The sequence below is a fragment of the Mustela nivalis genome (assembly GCF_964662115.1).
Source record: "Mustela nivalis genome assembly, chromosome: 6".
Classification (NCBI taxonomy): Eukaryota; Metazoa; Chordata; class Mammalia; order Carnivora; family Mustelidae; genus Mustela; species Mustela nivalis.
In genome coordinates this window covers 18,380,966-18,396,406 of record NC_139025.1, presented here as the reverse complement: position 1 = coordinate 18,396,406, position 15,441 = coordinate 18,380,966, and the positions used below count along the sequence as shown (strand labels likewise).

The 15,441-nt window shown below is 49.7% G+C and overlaps 1 protein-coding gene across 5 annotated transcripts in view; it reads right to left on the bottom strand.

Annotated features, from left to right (window-relative positions):
* ADCK1 (aarF domain containing kinase 1) overlaps window positions 1-15,441 on the bottom strand; it is a 118,698-nt gene that overhangs the window by 27,612 nt on the left and 75,645 nt on the right. For 4 of the 5 annotated variants that reach the window (XM_082733677.1, XM_082733679.1, XM_082733678.1 and 1 more), the window contains 2 exons: window positions 14,230-14,388; window positions 3,531-3,689 (listed from right to left, as the gene is read on the bottom strand). In XM_082733677.1, coding sequence (XP_082589803.1) covers window positions 3,531-3,689; window positions 14,230-14,388 — 318 coding nt within the window. Of the gene's footprint in view, window positions 1-3,530; window positions 3,690-13,314; window positions 13,345-14,229; window positions 14,389-15,441 lie in introns of those variants that run through there. The other variant, XM_082733681.1, reaches the window with a different exon arrangement.

The following is a 15,441-nucleotide window of genomic DNA, read 5'->3' as shown; positions in this document are numbered from 1 at the left end:
AATTACGCACAGATGTTGTGATGGGGTGCCCGTATGCAAAGGCAATCTATCTCCAGTTTTAAGAGCTGAACTGGGTTCACAGTGCAAAATTTGCTTCCCACTTGTTATGTGTTTAGGCAAAATTAATTACTCAGGAGCCTCAGTTGCACCATTGTCTTAGGAACAGTGTGTGGGTTTTAGAAGCGGCAGGTCAAATTGTTACATTAATTATTTACCCATTTGGCATCCTCATTTCTGAAATGTGTGTTATTATTATTATTACATGTCTTGGTCTGGCAGATGCTAGTTGGCCCCAGCCAGAGGATGATTTGCTGTTTCCATGGGAACGGTGAAGGAGATGGTTCTGTTTGTCTAGTTCATAGTTCTGGTGCTGAGGAGCACCTCTGCCGCTAAGAGGCAACAGAATGTCCTTAGGCGAGCACCAGAGATGAAATCAGAAAATCTGGATGGCGGCCCTAGCTGCTCTCCTCTAAGACCATCCCCTGTAAGACGGGGTGCTGGCTATGGGAAGGAGCCGATGTCGTGGTACCTGTGTAGAGTCCGGGGAAGCAGAAGAAATGTTTGATCAATACCATTTGCCCCTTTGAGCTCCTTACCCTGAGCAGAAGGGAGGGTTTGCTCTTGGGCGTGCACAGAAATGCAGCCAAGTCTCTGTCATCGGCTGTACCTCTGTGCATGGAAATGTCTGCACTGTGGCAACACAGTGTTTCTGTACCCCACTACATGGGACCTTTTTTCATGCAGTAGCCAACCGTCTCTTACTCAGCCAAGCCTCCCAGCCCCTAGAACAACAAGCTCAGGAAATGCTCAGGAGATGTGGGATAAAGCAACGGAAGACATGGACGAGACAAGCAGAACCAAACATAGTTTAGAACCCACAGCTCCAGGCTAATGAGTTGGTATGATACCTTGTGTGAGAGGGCCATGTGTTTACTGAATTGGTGGCTTGAACTTCAAGGCTGGGGCAGTGTTACCAGGTCTAGTCTGCCCGTCGGAATTTACAGGTGCAAGCAGGTCTGTACACGCACATCTGTGAAGGCCAGCTGAGGCAAAGGCAGTCGAACATCATCCTGGGGGCCAGACAGACCGGACTCTCAGCTCACTCAGAGGGTCAAACTCAGCCAGTGGCTCCATCAGTGTGAAGACGTGACACCAATCCACAGCTGTGGCTTTTCTGCCATGATATGAGCTTTAGGATCCTCGGGTGCCTAGGGTAGGCACACTCTCAGTCTCCCCACTTCTGTTAATAAAGCTGGATTAGCAGAAGTAGAAACACTACCTCCCTTTCTTCTGATGTCTTCAGAAGCCACGTGAACACTTGAGTCAAGAGCAAGAGACCTCCGAATTCAAGGTACTGAGACCCCCCACCAAGAACAGCACCACCTATTTGCTCTGGAAAGAGCACCTGGAGCTTCTAGCGGTTCTATGACTTCCCTTCCCGCACGCTCCAGTGAAGAGAGAAGGGCTGATCTCTTCAAAGACTTGAAAGCCAAGCTCACTATGCAGGGTACTAGAGGGTCCCAACCCCTGTATCATGAAGAGAAACCCCCAGGGTAAAAAGGTCCAAGACCCATGAAGGACCACGTATGTTGGAAGAACAGTGCCGTGCATCTATCTAGGGAGAAGACTAGGGAGCCCACGGGGAATGTCAGGCCAACCTCAAAGACCTGTTCCAGAACCAGGTCCTCAGCAGAGCCTGCCCTGCCCTGAAGGACCACGGGAGTCGAGTCCCTTCTCCTGAATGGAGGACCTCTTGCAAAGCTGCTACTTTGTATCATCTGATGTTGTTCCCCACAGAGTCGTCTATATCAGACAGTCAGTTCTTCTTTAACACTTGAAAACACAAACTTTTTAAATGTGATTGATATACTTGGGGGAGGCACTTTGATTGTAATACAAATCTTGCACTGGCTTATGTGAGCTATCCTCCCCAGGAAACACCCCGTGAACACAGGAAACGGCTTCCCTCGGGTGGGCTTGACCCCGGGCATACACAAAACACACACACCCCAACGTTGCCACAGGCACCATGAGTCCCACCCATGCACATCTGGGTTACAACTTTCCGCCCACGCCCAGATGACCAGCCTCCCACCACCACACACTAACGCACAAGTGGCAACTCCAACCGCGCTCACTTTCACAAGCAGCTGTCAGGTTGGGGCACTATGTGCTCGGTGGTCTTACGTACTTCTTAGCCATGTAACGTGTGTAAAACTACGCTGTTTTCTAGTAGGCTCCCACCTTCTTTTATTTTCTGTGTCACTGGTGACACTGTTTTAGATTTGCATTTTCTCCTTTGTGAGTTGTCTATTTTATTTTCTCCTGAAGTATAACGAACAGTGCTACAATTCGTACAGGCGGATGGTTCAACGGCTCTACACCTCACTCGGGGCTCATCCCAGTGACTGTACTCTTTACCCCATTGTCTATTTCACCATCCCTCCATGCACCTCCCCTCTGGCAGCCACCAGTCTGTTCTCCATATTTAAGTCCACGTTTTTGTCTTTTTTGGTTTGTTCATCTGTTTTGTTTCTTACATTCCATATGCGAGCGAGATCATAAGGCATTGGTCTTTCTCGGTCCGACTTATCTCACTTAGCACTATGTGCTCTAGTCCATCCATGTGGTCGCAGACGGCAAGATCTCATTCTTTTTCATAGCTGAGTAATAGTCCATTGTGTACACACCACATCTTCTTTGCCCATTCATCTGTGGATGGGCACTTGGGCTGCTTCCCGATCTTGGATGTTGGAAATAATGCGGTAATAGACACAGGGTTGCCTCTATCTGGATCACATGTTCTGTTTTCAGTTTTTTTGAGGAACCTGCACACCGACTCCCACAGTGGCTACACCAATGTGCATTCCTACCAAATGTGCAGGAGGGTTCCTGTTTCTCCACATCCTCCCCAACACTTGTGACTTCCTGTCTTTTTAATTCTAGCCATTCCGACAGGTGTGAGGTGATATCTCACTGTGGTGTTGGTTTGCGTTCCCCTGAAAATGAGTGATGGTGAGCATCTTGTTGTGGGTCCGTTGGCACTGCTGTAGGCCCAGCCCTATTTTCCCCATAAGCCCTGTGGTTTCTATTGTGTGAGTCTGCACACTATGGAGGTTTCTAGGAACACATACATAGCATTACAACAGAACTGACTGTATATTAGATGAGGTATTATACATATAGTGTTGGGAACAGTGCTAGAGCACAGTAGCAACCATCGTCATCAATGTCCTCATCCCAGGCTTCACGGAGGCAGAGACCACAGCTTACGGGCCCTTGGGTAGCACTCAGTGTATTAGAATTACGGATCATTCAATAAACATGTTTGGCTGATAGGTCAACAATCACATTTGGTATATCTTTGTAACACTGCCCTCAAGAGCTCTGATGTGCAACACTAGGGACAAATCATTCAGGCTCGGAAAGAAGCCTCGGGAAGGAAGGAGGCATCCCCACTCATGTCCTGCAAGGGAGGGACCAACACTCTCACCACACCACCGTGCCCCCCACTGCCCTGCCCCTCCTACCTTTAAGAAGTCAAAGTCTTTGAGCATTTGGGCCACTTTCTCTGCATTCCTCCCTTCATTGAGGAAATCCAGCTCCAAAGGCAGGTTCTTCTTGGCTTCATCCACCAGCCACATGAACTCAAACTCTGGAAACAGCTGCTTCACAGCCAGGACTAGCACCTGAAATCCACCGAGGAGCCCATCAGTCAGACCACGGCATCCATCACGGGAGCTCCGTTCCCCACCCTCCTGCCTGGACCTGGGCACTGACAAGTCCCCAGGCCTCGCCTGAAGCAAAACCTCCCTGCTTCCCGGGGGCCTATCCCCGTAGTTGAAATCCAAGATGAGAAAAGCCCAACAGCCACCAGCAGCGAGAACCCCCATCTCCGAGCATCCCGTGTGTGCCCAGTGCTGGGCCAAGCCCTTCCATTATTACTCCGCTCAGTCTTCACAACTCTCGGAGGTCTGTGGTATACCCTTATCCCCATTTTACAGATGAGGAAGTTGAGGCTCTGAGAGGTTACAGGATTGTCCCAAATTTTCCCAGCAAGGAAGCACAGAGCCAGAATTCCACTTGAGTCCACCCAGTCCCCAAACCCTTGCTCTATCTAGCTCACTTGCTGCTCCCAGACGTGCTCCTCCTAGTCCTGTTTACAGAGAGCAGGGAGGGCGCTCCAACTGTACGACGCTCTGTTCATTTCTTAAGCTAAAGGGTTGATACCCGAGCATTTATAATGTTATTTTCTATACTTTCCGCATGTTTAAAATATTGCTTGATAAAAAGTACATTGGAATAACAAAACAAGGCTGGATAAGGCAGCAAGAGTAAGAGATAAGGGATGTGACCCCTGGGATAAAAAGCTCAGGTTTCTGGCAATTTGGCCACATTGTGGATTCTTGAGTGAGGACACGATGGAAACCGGGATTTTAGTAGACCTATAGGGCGCTTATCAATTTAATGATGTGAAATTAAATGTTCCTGGCAGAGAACAGGACCCTGGTGACATCTGCAGAACTTGCCATGACCCCCACCATGGACTGGGACTCAGTTCTGAGGCCGCCCCACCCAGGGCTCTGGATTCAAGAGAATCTGGGAAGTTTGTGGCTGATGGCTCTGCAGTAGGTTAGGAGGGTGAGACCAGGAACACAGGAGGTGCATTTCCCCAAAAGAAACACAGAAAGGAACTCTCCTGTTCTACTATAAACCCTCCTCTCAGTGTTCAAAGTGACCATTCTTCCCAGAAATTCTTGATATGGATTATAGTCCCAGTTCTCTGAGAAAACCCACCTCCACCCTCTGGTTATGCCAGACAACGATGAGCCCGTGGGTTCACTGGTACCTAAAGACCTACCCCATCTTTTGTGGACTGAATGTTTGTATCCCCCACCCCCAAATTTAGTGCCAAAGCCCTAATCCCTAGGGTGATGGTGTTTGGGAGATGGGGCCTTGGGGAGGTATGTAGGTTTCAACGAGGTCAGGAAGGTGGGGCACCTATGATGGTTTTAGTGTCCTGGTCAGAAGAGGAAGAGACAGAGTGCTCTCTTCCACGTAGGAGCACAGAGAGAAGATAGCTCTCTTCAAGCCAGAAAGAAAGTCTTCACCAGGAACCAAACTGGCCAGCATCTTGTCCTTGGGCTTCCAGCCTCCAGAACTACAAAAAATAAACATCTGTTTTTGTTTTTGTTTTAAGAGAGAGTGTGAGAGCAAGTGGGAGGGGCAGAGAGAGAGGAAAGATCTTAAGCAGGCTCCACGCGCAGCACAGACCCCAAGGCCGGGCTTGATCTCACAACCCTGGGATCATGACATGAGGGACATGAGCCGAAATCAAGAGTAGGACCTTTAACCAACTGAGACACCCAGGTTTCCCTAAAAGTCTGTCATTTAAGCCACCCAATCTGCGGCATTTTGTTACAGCAGCCTGAACAGATGGAGAGGCCATCCCATCTACCCAGAAGGACCCACTGAGCCCCAGCTACGAGCCTGGTCTTGGGCTTCCTTTTGCCGTGGTCTGTACGGTGCCCACCACTGGGACAGGCCCACGCAATATAAAAGAAAGAGATCTAAAGCAAGGCCATTAACTACAAGGTATTTATGGCTTTGTTTTTAAACCCTATGTCCTAGACGATGTACCAGATGCCACTCTAAAGGAATCATCACACAAGGTTATTATACTCCATTCCTATCAAAACCCTTTTTAATTACATTCAGCTGCAGTCTAATTTCTTTTAAGTCTTGTCTAGTCTTTCATGGGCTAGACCTGTGACCTTATGATAATTGATTTAGTTTATGTTTTGTTGCTGTTTGAGTCACACAAGCTGGGCGGGAAGGGTGGCAACAGCAAGGCCTGGGCAGCACATGTCGGGCCCCGGCAGTGGGGACCAGCAGCCCCCAAGGCATGGTGGCTCATCACCCTGCCCTCAGATGACCCTCAGCCGCCACCAAAGGGGAGGCAGGGCTGGTACATGGGAGACAGACTCCCTCGCCTGAGGCCAGGGCCAAGTGCACACCCAACATCTGAAAACAAGTGAATTCTACTCTCTGGGCTCTGGGTTCAGGGAGAAACCTCTTGGACATTTTGCTCCAGCCTTAATTCCAGAGGTTCTCACCCAGGAGGGGCAAGGGAGGGAACCACGGTGAGGCTTATCATTTGTTTAGTCGAGAATTCCTGATTCCCTTCCAGTTGACTACCCAGGGCCAGATGTGGGGAGACACAGGGAGCCCCTTGTACCCTAGTCGGATCTCTACCTGGGGATGGGGCTTCTGACCAAATGATATATCCTCATCGTTTAATATATGGTCACTATTATTTGTGAAATTTTAAACTATCATTGATATCCAAACAGCATTGAAAGTCACTTTCCAGATTTTTCTGTTCCTAATCAATTATATAGTAAGTCATTACTAGGACTATTGGTTATTATGAATACCTAATGCCATTAACATAAAAGCAGTCAAAGATTTGATTGATTATATGCTAATAACTAATTCATTACCCAAAATACTTTACAGTACCCACAAAGCTGATGTCTAAAGCACCGTGTGGGTAGTGGCTCAGTCACTCCCTTCGTTAACAGAGAACGAGAGGTTCTGGCAGAATGGATGTCAGTGGTTCACCACTTTCTAAAAGGATACCCTCCCTTTTTACAGGAAGTCTACCAATTTGAAAATATGATGCCAGCTATGAAGCCCAGAAAATGTACATAGTCACATCATCTTGTACATAATTCTGGGGGGTTACCAACCCCTTGAACTTCAAGGGAAGGGAAATGGGTCAGGTTCAGAGCCATCTGGTCCAAATCTAAAATGGTTTGGGCTGCTGCCGTTAGAGACTTTTCTTGGTTGAGGAGAATAAAACAAAACTATTTCACCTTCTGTTTTCATCGAATTCTCTTGCTAAGAGCCTGCCCTAAGTAGATTCATTTAAGTTATTCCTTTTTGACAACAGCTGCAGTCAACTAAAATAAAACAGGTGTTGTTATCAATTTGGCTTTTTGATTTTTCTCCCAAAATGTATCTTCTCCATAAAATTCTTGCAACAGCCACTGTTCCCACCAGTGCCTAGCACGTATTCTATACTCAGCAGATGTTTACTGAATATTCACGTGAATCACTGAGTGAATAAATGAAGGGAAAAAAATGAACATTTCAGAGGGCCGGTCTTCTCCCCAGAGATGATTATATGTTCACATGTGTCTTGCTCAAATAAATTCAGTTTTTCTATTTCTGAGGTTGTGGCGGGGAAAGGGATTACCTCTGAATTTTCGGTGACCACAGTTTTGGAATGCCTGAGAATCTTCTACGTGATTTGAAATCTTGTAAGTCCATCAAGGCATGTTCAAAAATTAGCATTTCCTTCAAGGTGGATTAATGAAAATATTTTCCTATGGGGTGATTGGCTCACAGGAGGAAAAATCAATTATGAGCCACACAGAAATATAAAGGAAAAAAACCTGAAAGTCACATAAAAGTTTGGAAACTCGTGACTGCTATTTATAATAATTTTTAAAAGGAAATTATCATTATTTAGTACCTACTTCAGACTGTGCTATGAGGCACTTTATAGACATGCATTCATTTAATCCTCTTCTTGCCCATTTTACAGAAAAAGAAACTGGTCCCAGGAGGTTAAAGCATTTCTCAAGGTCACAGAGCTTGTCATTTCAAATGCGGGACTTGGACCCAGGGTTTTCTCACTCCTTTCTTTGCGCAGCCCTGACTCATGCAACGCAGCACAGGATAATACAATAGGAAGTGTGAGATAAGGCATAAAAAGAACCATTGTGGACTGTTAAAACTGCAACTGAAATAAGACTGACTGTTATTAAGTTATTATATCTTATAAAAGAAATAACGCTCTATGGGAAACAGCATGCTAAACAGAATGCCTACACGGATCCGAACTGGTAAAAATGGATGTTCGACAAGGATCGAAAGTCAATTCAGAGTGATGTAAACAGCTTGCCATTCATGGGGCTTATCTTTATTCCAATAAGTTATTAAAGTGCACACTTTTTACGAAACAGAATTATAGGGTGAAGAGAAGCTTCCATGGGATAGTCTACATCTCTGGGTTTTTTTAATGTATTTTAGAAAATAAAATCAGCTGTTGGTGTCTGTGCCAACACAAACATTACTAGCCACCCACCGTTCAATCAACACATTCACAAAAGAAACAAGATGACAGACAAGCGTGAGCTAAAAATGTTGTTCAAAAAAAGTCAACGACATGACCGTGACAGGCCTTTATTTTTAGAGACCCTTGGCATGGGCCAGATGATATCAAACAGTGGATCGGATTTGGTACTCAGACTGGAGTCCCACCCCCATGTGGGAGAGTGTCTTGGGGACAGGTGGCATGTGGAGAGCAGGAATTAGATGCTTTAGGGAGTGACAGAGCAAGGGGGGGATTCACCATCAATTCCAGAAGCTTACGAGGGAACAGAGAGTGATACGGCGTGGTGCTACTGGGACCGGGGGATTGTGGCTTTACCACCAGCATGCAGGTCCTCTGAGTCCTGCCGTGCCCTCTGACAGTGAGAATGGCAGTGAGATCCAGCCCGCTGAGCTCCCTGCTACTGTGGGCAAGGGTTGCTGCAAAGCCAGCCCGCCAGCAGACGAACAGACTCTGCCTTGTCAGTTCACCCCTTCCTGCTGAATCATTGTTCCAATCTCTGGGCCCAATTAGTCTGGCTCTGGACAGCCACTCAAATCAATAAGAGTCACTGGCCGTGCATCTAGAAGTAGAGTTGCCCCAACTATTAAAGGGACAATATCAGGTGATAATGACAAAGCTGAAAAACACACTTGGCTGTGCCTTTCTCTTTTGTGCAAAGTCACCAACACCATCAGGTACATCAAATCCCATTCACCGAGACTTGGCTCCCATCCCCTGGGCATCATTCAAAAGTCTATCCGAGAGACTGTCCCCTGCCCCAAGAGGAGTGCCAGGTTCTCAGGAGAAACAAAACACAAAGGTGGCATGTGCTAGTAGGTGCCAACCCAAAAGCCATTTCCCTCACTTCCTGGATAACAGAACCCCAATTCTGTGCATCTCTCATGTCCTTCAAGGAAGGCAGGTCTTAGCCTGAGAAGGTGAATCATGATCCATCTCCTGTCTCTCACCAAGACTGATTTATACTTGGGCATGTGGCCTACTTTTGGCCAATGAGAAATAAAGGAAATGCTATTGAGGGGCTCCTTTTTGATAAGGAATATGGTGGAAGAAACAGGCCCTCTTTGGCACTAGATGTTGTCTACTTGTAACAGCAGGAACTGCTGCAGCTGTTTTGGGACCGTGAGGAGCACTACTTGAGCAGAACAAACCAGACTAGAAGACAAAAGGGAACTGGGTTCTTAAAAACCGTACTGAAGTGCTGGATCAGTCAACCTTGGAACAGCCAACACTACTTCTAGATGTCTGGAAATGTGACATAATAGAAGTTACTATTATTTACACCACTTTTAGTTGGATTTTTCTGGTACTTGCAGCCTATACCATCTTAATGGATATAACCTGTAGCAGTCCCCTACTTTCTCACTCTCAAAACCCTCACTCCCACACCTGACTTTACAGCCGGTATGTATGTGGATTTAAGCAGCTCACCTCTTCAACTGCAAATAGTCAAAGGTTACCCCCTATTAGTCACTCTCTCCTTAGTAGGAATCACTCTAGTCAGATCATCTTCCTCTCAAGACGATGCTGGGAGGCATCGCACAGTTGGAGGAGAGAGAGGGACAACAGTGGGCAGTGGGAGAGAGGCATGAGGACAGAAAGCACCTGCAGTGGTCATAAAGAGAAGCACCAGAAAGCTATGCTTTTCCTCACCCTGTTCTCAAGCGGCCGGTGGCTAAGGTGGCCTTATGCACCCCCCCCCCCCCCCCCGCCGAAATCACCCTTCTCCTGCTAACACACATGAGAATCTTTCTGGGGTACTATTCTGGGTTAGCACTCAGGAACAAAATTATGAGACTCATTTCAAATATAAAATGAGATGAGCTTCCCAGTTAGGCTCCTCTTCGTTTTACAGAGAAGGCTGAGCCAAGGAGGATGTTTTCCACCAGAGACCAAGCCCAGCGGTGCTGCTGTTAATGTTGACGGTACGTGAAGGTGGTGACCTCGGCCTCAGCTACGGTGCATGACCCCTGTCCTCTGCACACAGCTGCCAGGCCGTACTTCCCAAGGAAAGCATCTGATGCTTATCTCCTGGAGGAAGACGCCAAATCTTTACGAGCGCTATCATTGCCATTGAGCTGCCGGCAGCCACTACTTAGGGAGTCAGCGCGTCTCTGCGTAGAGAAATGGTGTCAGCTGTTCTTCCAGCCCAAGTGGGTCCCCGTGGCACCGCTGGGGAGAGGCAGGTTCCTGCCCGACACAGGAGTGGCTGCTGGGTTTGAGGACACCCAGGGGCGCTCCGAGACTCCCAGTTCACTCCCAACTGTGGCTGTTGCGTAGCTACTGACAGGTGCTCCAGAAAACTCGGGTTTCCAGAAGGAAGCCTGGTGCCACTCAGGAACCCCGCTGCCAAGCCCTGGTCAGCTCCCTTTCCTGTCACACGGAGCAGCTATTCCAAACCTTCACCCCCACCCCCGGCCTCCAATGCCACCTCCTACCCCCTCATTCTCAGCAGATGGTCTTGCCTCCTACTGCAGCGAAAAAAATAGGGCGATCAGGCTGGTTACAACTCAGCTGCCCACTTTCCCTCCGCCATCCTCCCTGCCCCCCACACTCATGTGCGCGCGGCCTCACCACCTTGCTCCAGGCTCCAAACAAAGACTGACCGAGGCTAATGCTTCCACCCGGGTCCTTACAGCCCAATCCCTGGAGTCACCCTCAGGACCAAACCTGCCAGTTACTTCCCTCTCCTAGATCTCCAGCACCTCCCCCCAACCAATCCATGGCCACCCTCCCCCTCAGGGACAGCCTGCTCCTGTCCCCACCTCTGATCCTGAGCTTTGCTCTAAACAGCACACAGGACCCTCCTGACATCACCTGAGTGACACCTGAGTATTCTTATGTCAACCATCCCCATTCCCTGGGGCCTCAGTTTACTCCCACCCCCTCAACCCAGTCTCCTTGCTCGTCTGAAGGACTCTCAGTCACCAAATCCGAGAGGCCTTTTCCAGAGCTTTGTTAATTTTATCTACCATTTGACAACACGGAGTTAATTCTGGCAGACTGTATTTTCCCAAATGGCTGCAACAATACCTCCCATTCTGATGCTCTTCTAGAACCTGGTCACACCCCCATCAAGAAGGAGAGTACCTCCTGCCCCCCGCCTTTAAACTAAAGGAGCCTCTGTGACTCTTCTTATGCCAACAGAGTAAGGAAGAAGTAGTGTTATGTGCCTGCCAAGGCAGGGTCATACCATGGTCATGTGCTTTCTGCCTTATTCTCATGGGACACTCACTCTTAGAACCCAGCTGCCATGCTGCAAGGAAGCCCCAACAGCTTCAGAGAGGCCTATCTGGAAGGACCCAAGGCCCTGACCCCAGCCTCAGCTGAGCTGCCAGGGACGTGAATGAGCCACCTGGAAGTAGACCCTCTGGTTCCATCAGACCATCCAGGCGGCACCACACGAAATTCATGAATCTCTGTACCAAGCCCTGCCCAGACTGCAGATTCAGGAGCAAAACACACAACTATTGGGGGCACCTGGGTAGTTCAGTTGGTTAAGTGTCTGCCTTCAGCTCGGGTCATGATCCTGGGGTTCTGGGATCGAGCCCTCTGTTGAACTCCCTGCTCAGTGGGGAGCTTGCTTCTCCCTCTCCCTCTGCCCCTCCTCCTGCTCCTGCTCCCTCTCTGGCTCTCTCTCTAGAATAAATAAAACCTTAAAACACACACACACACACACACACACAGGTTGTTTTAAGCTGCTTTGTTTTCTAGCTCTCTTCTTGAAGTTGTTTCCATGGAAGGTAGCAACACTGGTTCTCCTCCAATCTGTCTGGCCGTGACTTCTCCATATCTCCATTCCCCCAGGAGTTGAACTTCCAGGGCATACTCCCCCCAATGACAGTATTCCTCACAGCTCTCCCCTTGTCCTCTCCTTTACTCTTTGCCCCGCCCTTCCAAGTCACCTCAACTACTCCCCCAGACTCACCTACCCACTGTGAGTCCCCTTGCTGCTAAATCCCGCACGTGTGGTTCCAGCCGGAATGGAGACCGCCAGAGCAAAGCCCAATCCAGTCTCCCGACGGCAGTACCCAAGCTCTCGTGGGGGGCTCCATGGCCCACTCCACCCGGCTCTGGGAGCACCCTGACCCCACCACTCTCAAAAGGAACTGCATTTCCCATCTAGCCTTGGCCCAAGGGCAGCACTGGTGGGAGGCTGGCGGAGAGAGGGAGGTGGAAACCGGCTGCCTCACACAGCATCTGCAGCCCCGCCTCCCAGGTGAGGGGCTCTGAGGCTGTGATCCACCTGCCAAAGGACCCCCGCCCCAACCAGGGCCCGGCTCTACCAGGTGACCCCAGCTGCCAGCCCCAGGGAACCACCTCTTCTCCCTGTCCCTCCACCTTGAGGGTGGCAGTGGCTTCCAGCTGTTGGTAACTGTCTCACCCTCCCATCTGGCCTCTCTGCAATTCCACCCCGAGAGAGCCCCATCTTCTCTTTTAAATTCCGTCTGCTGGAAATACGTAGCGCGATTTTGTTTCTTCCTAACTGGACCCCGACTGATACACTGGTGAAAGACACCCAAACCCAATCATGTAAGCCAGAAACCTACAATTTGTTTTACTCTCCTTCCATTCATTCCTACCATTATTTGCCTCCACCGCACGGAAAGCTGCTCACCACGTCCTGATGACTCCGCCCCTCGGCTCATGCCTCCCCTTCACTCCCACGATACTGCCTGGGTCACATCATTATTGTTGGCTCAGACCGGTGCAGCAGCCCCTCCATTAGTCGCCCTGGCTACAGTCTTTCTGCCTTCCTATACATCCTCCAGACTGCCAACAGACTTTTGTCTCTCATGTACATCTGATCACGACATTCCCCTGATTTAAAATTCTCAAATGGTTCCCGGCTGGCTACAGGAGAGAATCAGATCCGCTTGGGTCCACAGAAGATCCGGATTTGCTGTGTATGCTGTTCTGTGCCTTGACCCGGGAGATCAGGCCCCCTGTGTGGTCCCTGCCTACCTTCCCAGCCCCCTCTGCAGCCACTCCCACCCATACCACCTGAACCAGCTCAATTCTTCTCCAAGCCCACCCTGTTCCTCTGAGACTGGACCTCCGCACAGGCTGGCTATCCTCCCCCTGCCCCGCCATCTCACAGGCCCCTCCGTGAAGCCCCGCCCCCAACACACCAGTCGAAGCACCATGCGCTGAGGGCCCCATGCAGACACCCCTTTGGCGGAGCTCACCTCCCCACACGGTGGCTGTTGGTGTCCAGACCTGCCCTTCCACTAAACGGGGAATTCCCCCGGGGGATGAAGATGGCGCCCCCTCACTCCCCCCACGACCCACCTAGCGCCTGGTGCAAAAGTGACCTTCCATGCATGTTCGGAGCTTAGTCAGGGTGAACTGAGGAAACAGACTATGAGTCCAGAGTGAGGAAAGAGAACAGGGGAAGGCAGCCCGCAGAGAAGGGGAGGGACACACTGGAAGGTGAAACGCCCGCCCTCCCGGGGCCAGGCTGTGGCCACCACCCAACCAGCACCCGCCTCACCCTCCCTTGCTCTGGGGACAGAACTAGAAAAGTCCAGAGATACAGTCTCCACCTGGGTTTCTCCCAGGAACATTTTTAGGTGGACAAGCTTGTTCACTCAGAACAGGAGATAAGCAACATGGAATCTGGGTAAATGTTTCTATGGGATCTTCCTGTCATTTTTACATCCCTTGGTTCTCCACTTGCTTCCTTTTGTTACAATTTAACAAATTAAGATGTAACTTTTCTACCCCCAAGGAAATCACTTTTGGTTCATCTCATTTCTTCAACATCCACCTGAGGTCTCGTTGGCTCCAGCGGCTACACGTCATGCTCTGAGACCATCCCCAGACCGTTCCTAGGAACAAATCAAGACGAACTGATGGGCCCAGCCACAGGTCCCCCAGTCACAGCATTGTCAGGACACCTCCTTTGTCATGGTCTCGAGCTTCCCTCAGCCACTCTGCTGTTCAATGGGTCACACTCCACTCAGCTGCCTTGAACCAGTATCCCTGGAGCCACCTAGTTTCCAGAGAAATATAAAGCGAGGACAAAGGAAGGGGCAGGCTCTCACCTCCATCAGGAGAATGTCCTTCGAGCTCTGAGACTGCACCTTTGGATGCTGGACCTTCACGGCCACGGTCCGCCCATCACGCAGCACCGCCTTGTGGACCTGGGCCAGGGAGGCGGCCCCCAGGGGGGTGTCGTCAAAGCTCACAAACAAATCATGGATCTGTCAAGAGTGGAGAGAGGACAGAGCAATTAAGATGACTCAGTTCAGTGAGAGGGGACGGGCCAGGCCAATAGATTTTCTGCTCTACCAGTTGTACGCCAACCCAATGCCTTGTGCGGGCTCTTTGCTGCCATGGAGATTCACAGCAGGCATACGGAGGGAGCGAGAGAGAAAACACATGCGGAGGGGTGTCCATATACGCATGCATGGGTGCCCTGAGCACCTCCATTCAAGGCCAAAGAAGTGTTGTCCAGAACGTTCAGAACTGAGGACCATCTGCTCATTTAGTTATGCACCACTGCACCCCAGGGCTGTTATGCAGGGACACGAAATCAAGAGTTAAAAGAACCCCGGCCCCAGACAGCCCAATACAGGGATCAGATACTCCAATCCGCCAACATGGAAGAGCTCAAGGGACCCCAGTTTGGAGGTTCCAAATGCAGTAACCACCTCTTGTTCCTGCCTGAACAGCAGCTCAACACAGGTCCCCAAACCCACCCTCAGCCTGGCCAACTGGCAGAGACCCTAGGGCTACACACCCCAGCCTCGCTTTTGGTCCCCACCTGCAATGTCACCCAAAGGTGGCCTTGGACAGACCCCTCGCCCTTCCTCTACAAAATGGAATATGTATTGCTCCTTTCTCTTCTGTCTTCTCTTCCTTTCTTCCTTCCCTCCTTCCCTTTTAAAAATGCCAAACCAAATTTTCCTGAAGGGAAAAAAGTCTTTGTGACTTGAGGGATCGCACCTACACGGTCCAGGTGGTAATATTTTACCAGATGGGGAAAAAAAAAAACTCAAAAGCCTTTTGTAAAAATGTCCAAGGCTGAAATTCTGACCCTCCCCCCACTTTTTGAAATCCCTATACAGCTTTCCAATCCTAGAAGGTCCAGACATATTCTCTCTCCTTCTCTCTCTCTCACTCTCTCTCTCTCACACACACACATATGAATGTGTCCACACAGGATTAGTCCCGTGGTCCTCCTTCTCCCGTCCCCCAGGCTCTCACCCTGAGGCCCATCCATCCATGCCCCTGCCTCCCCCAGGCCCCTTCTG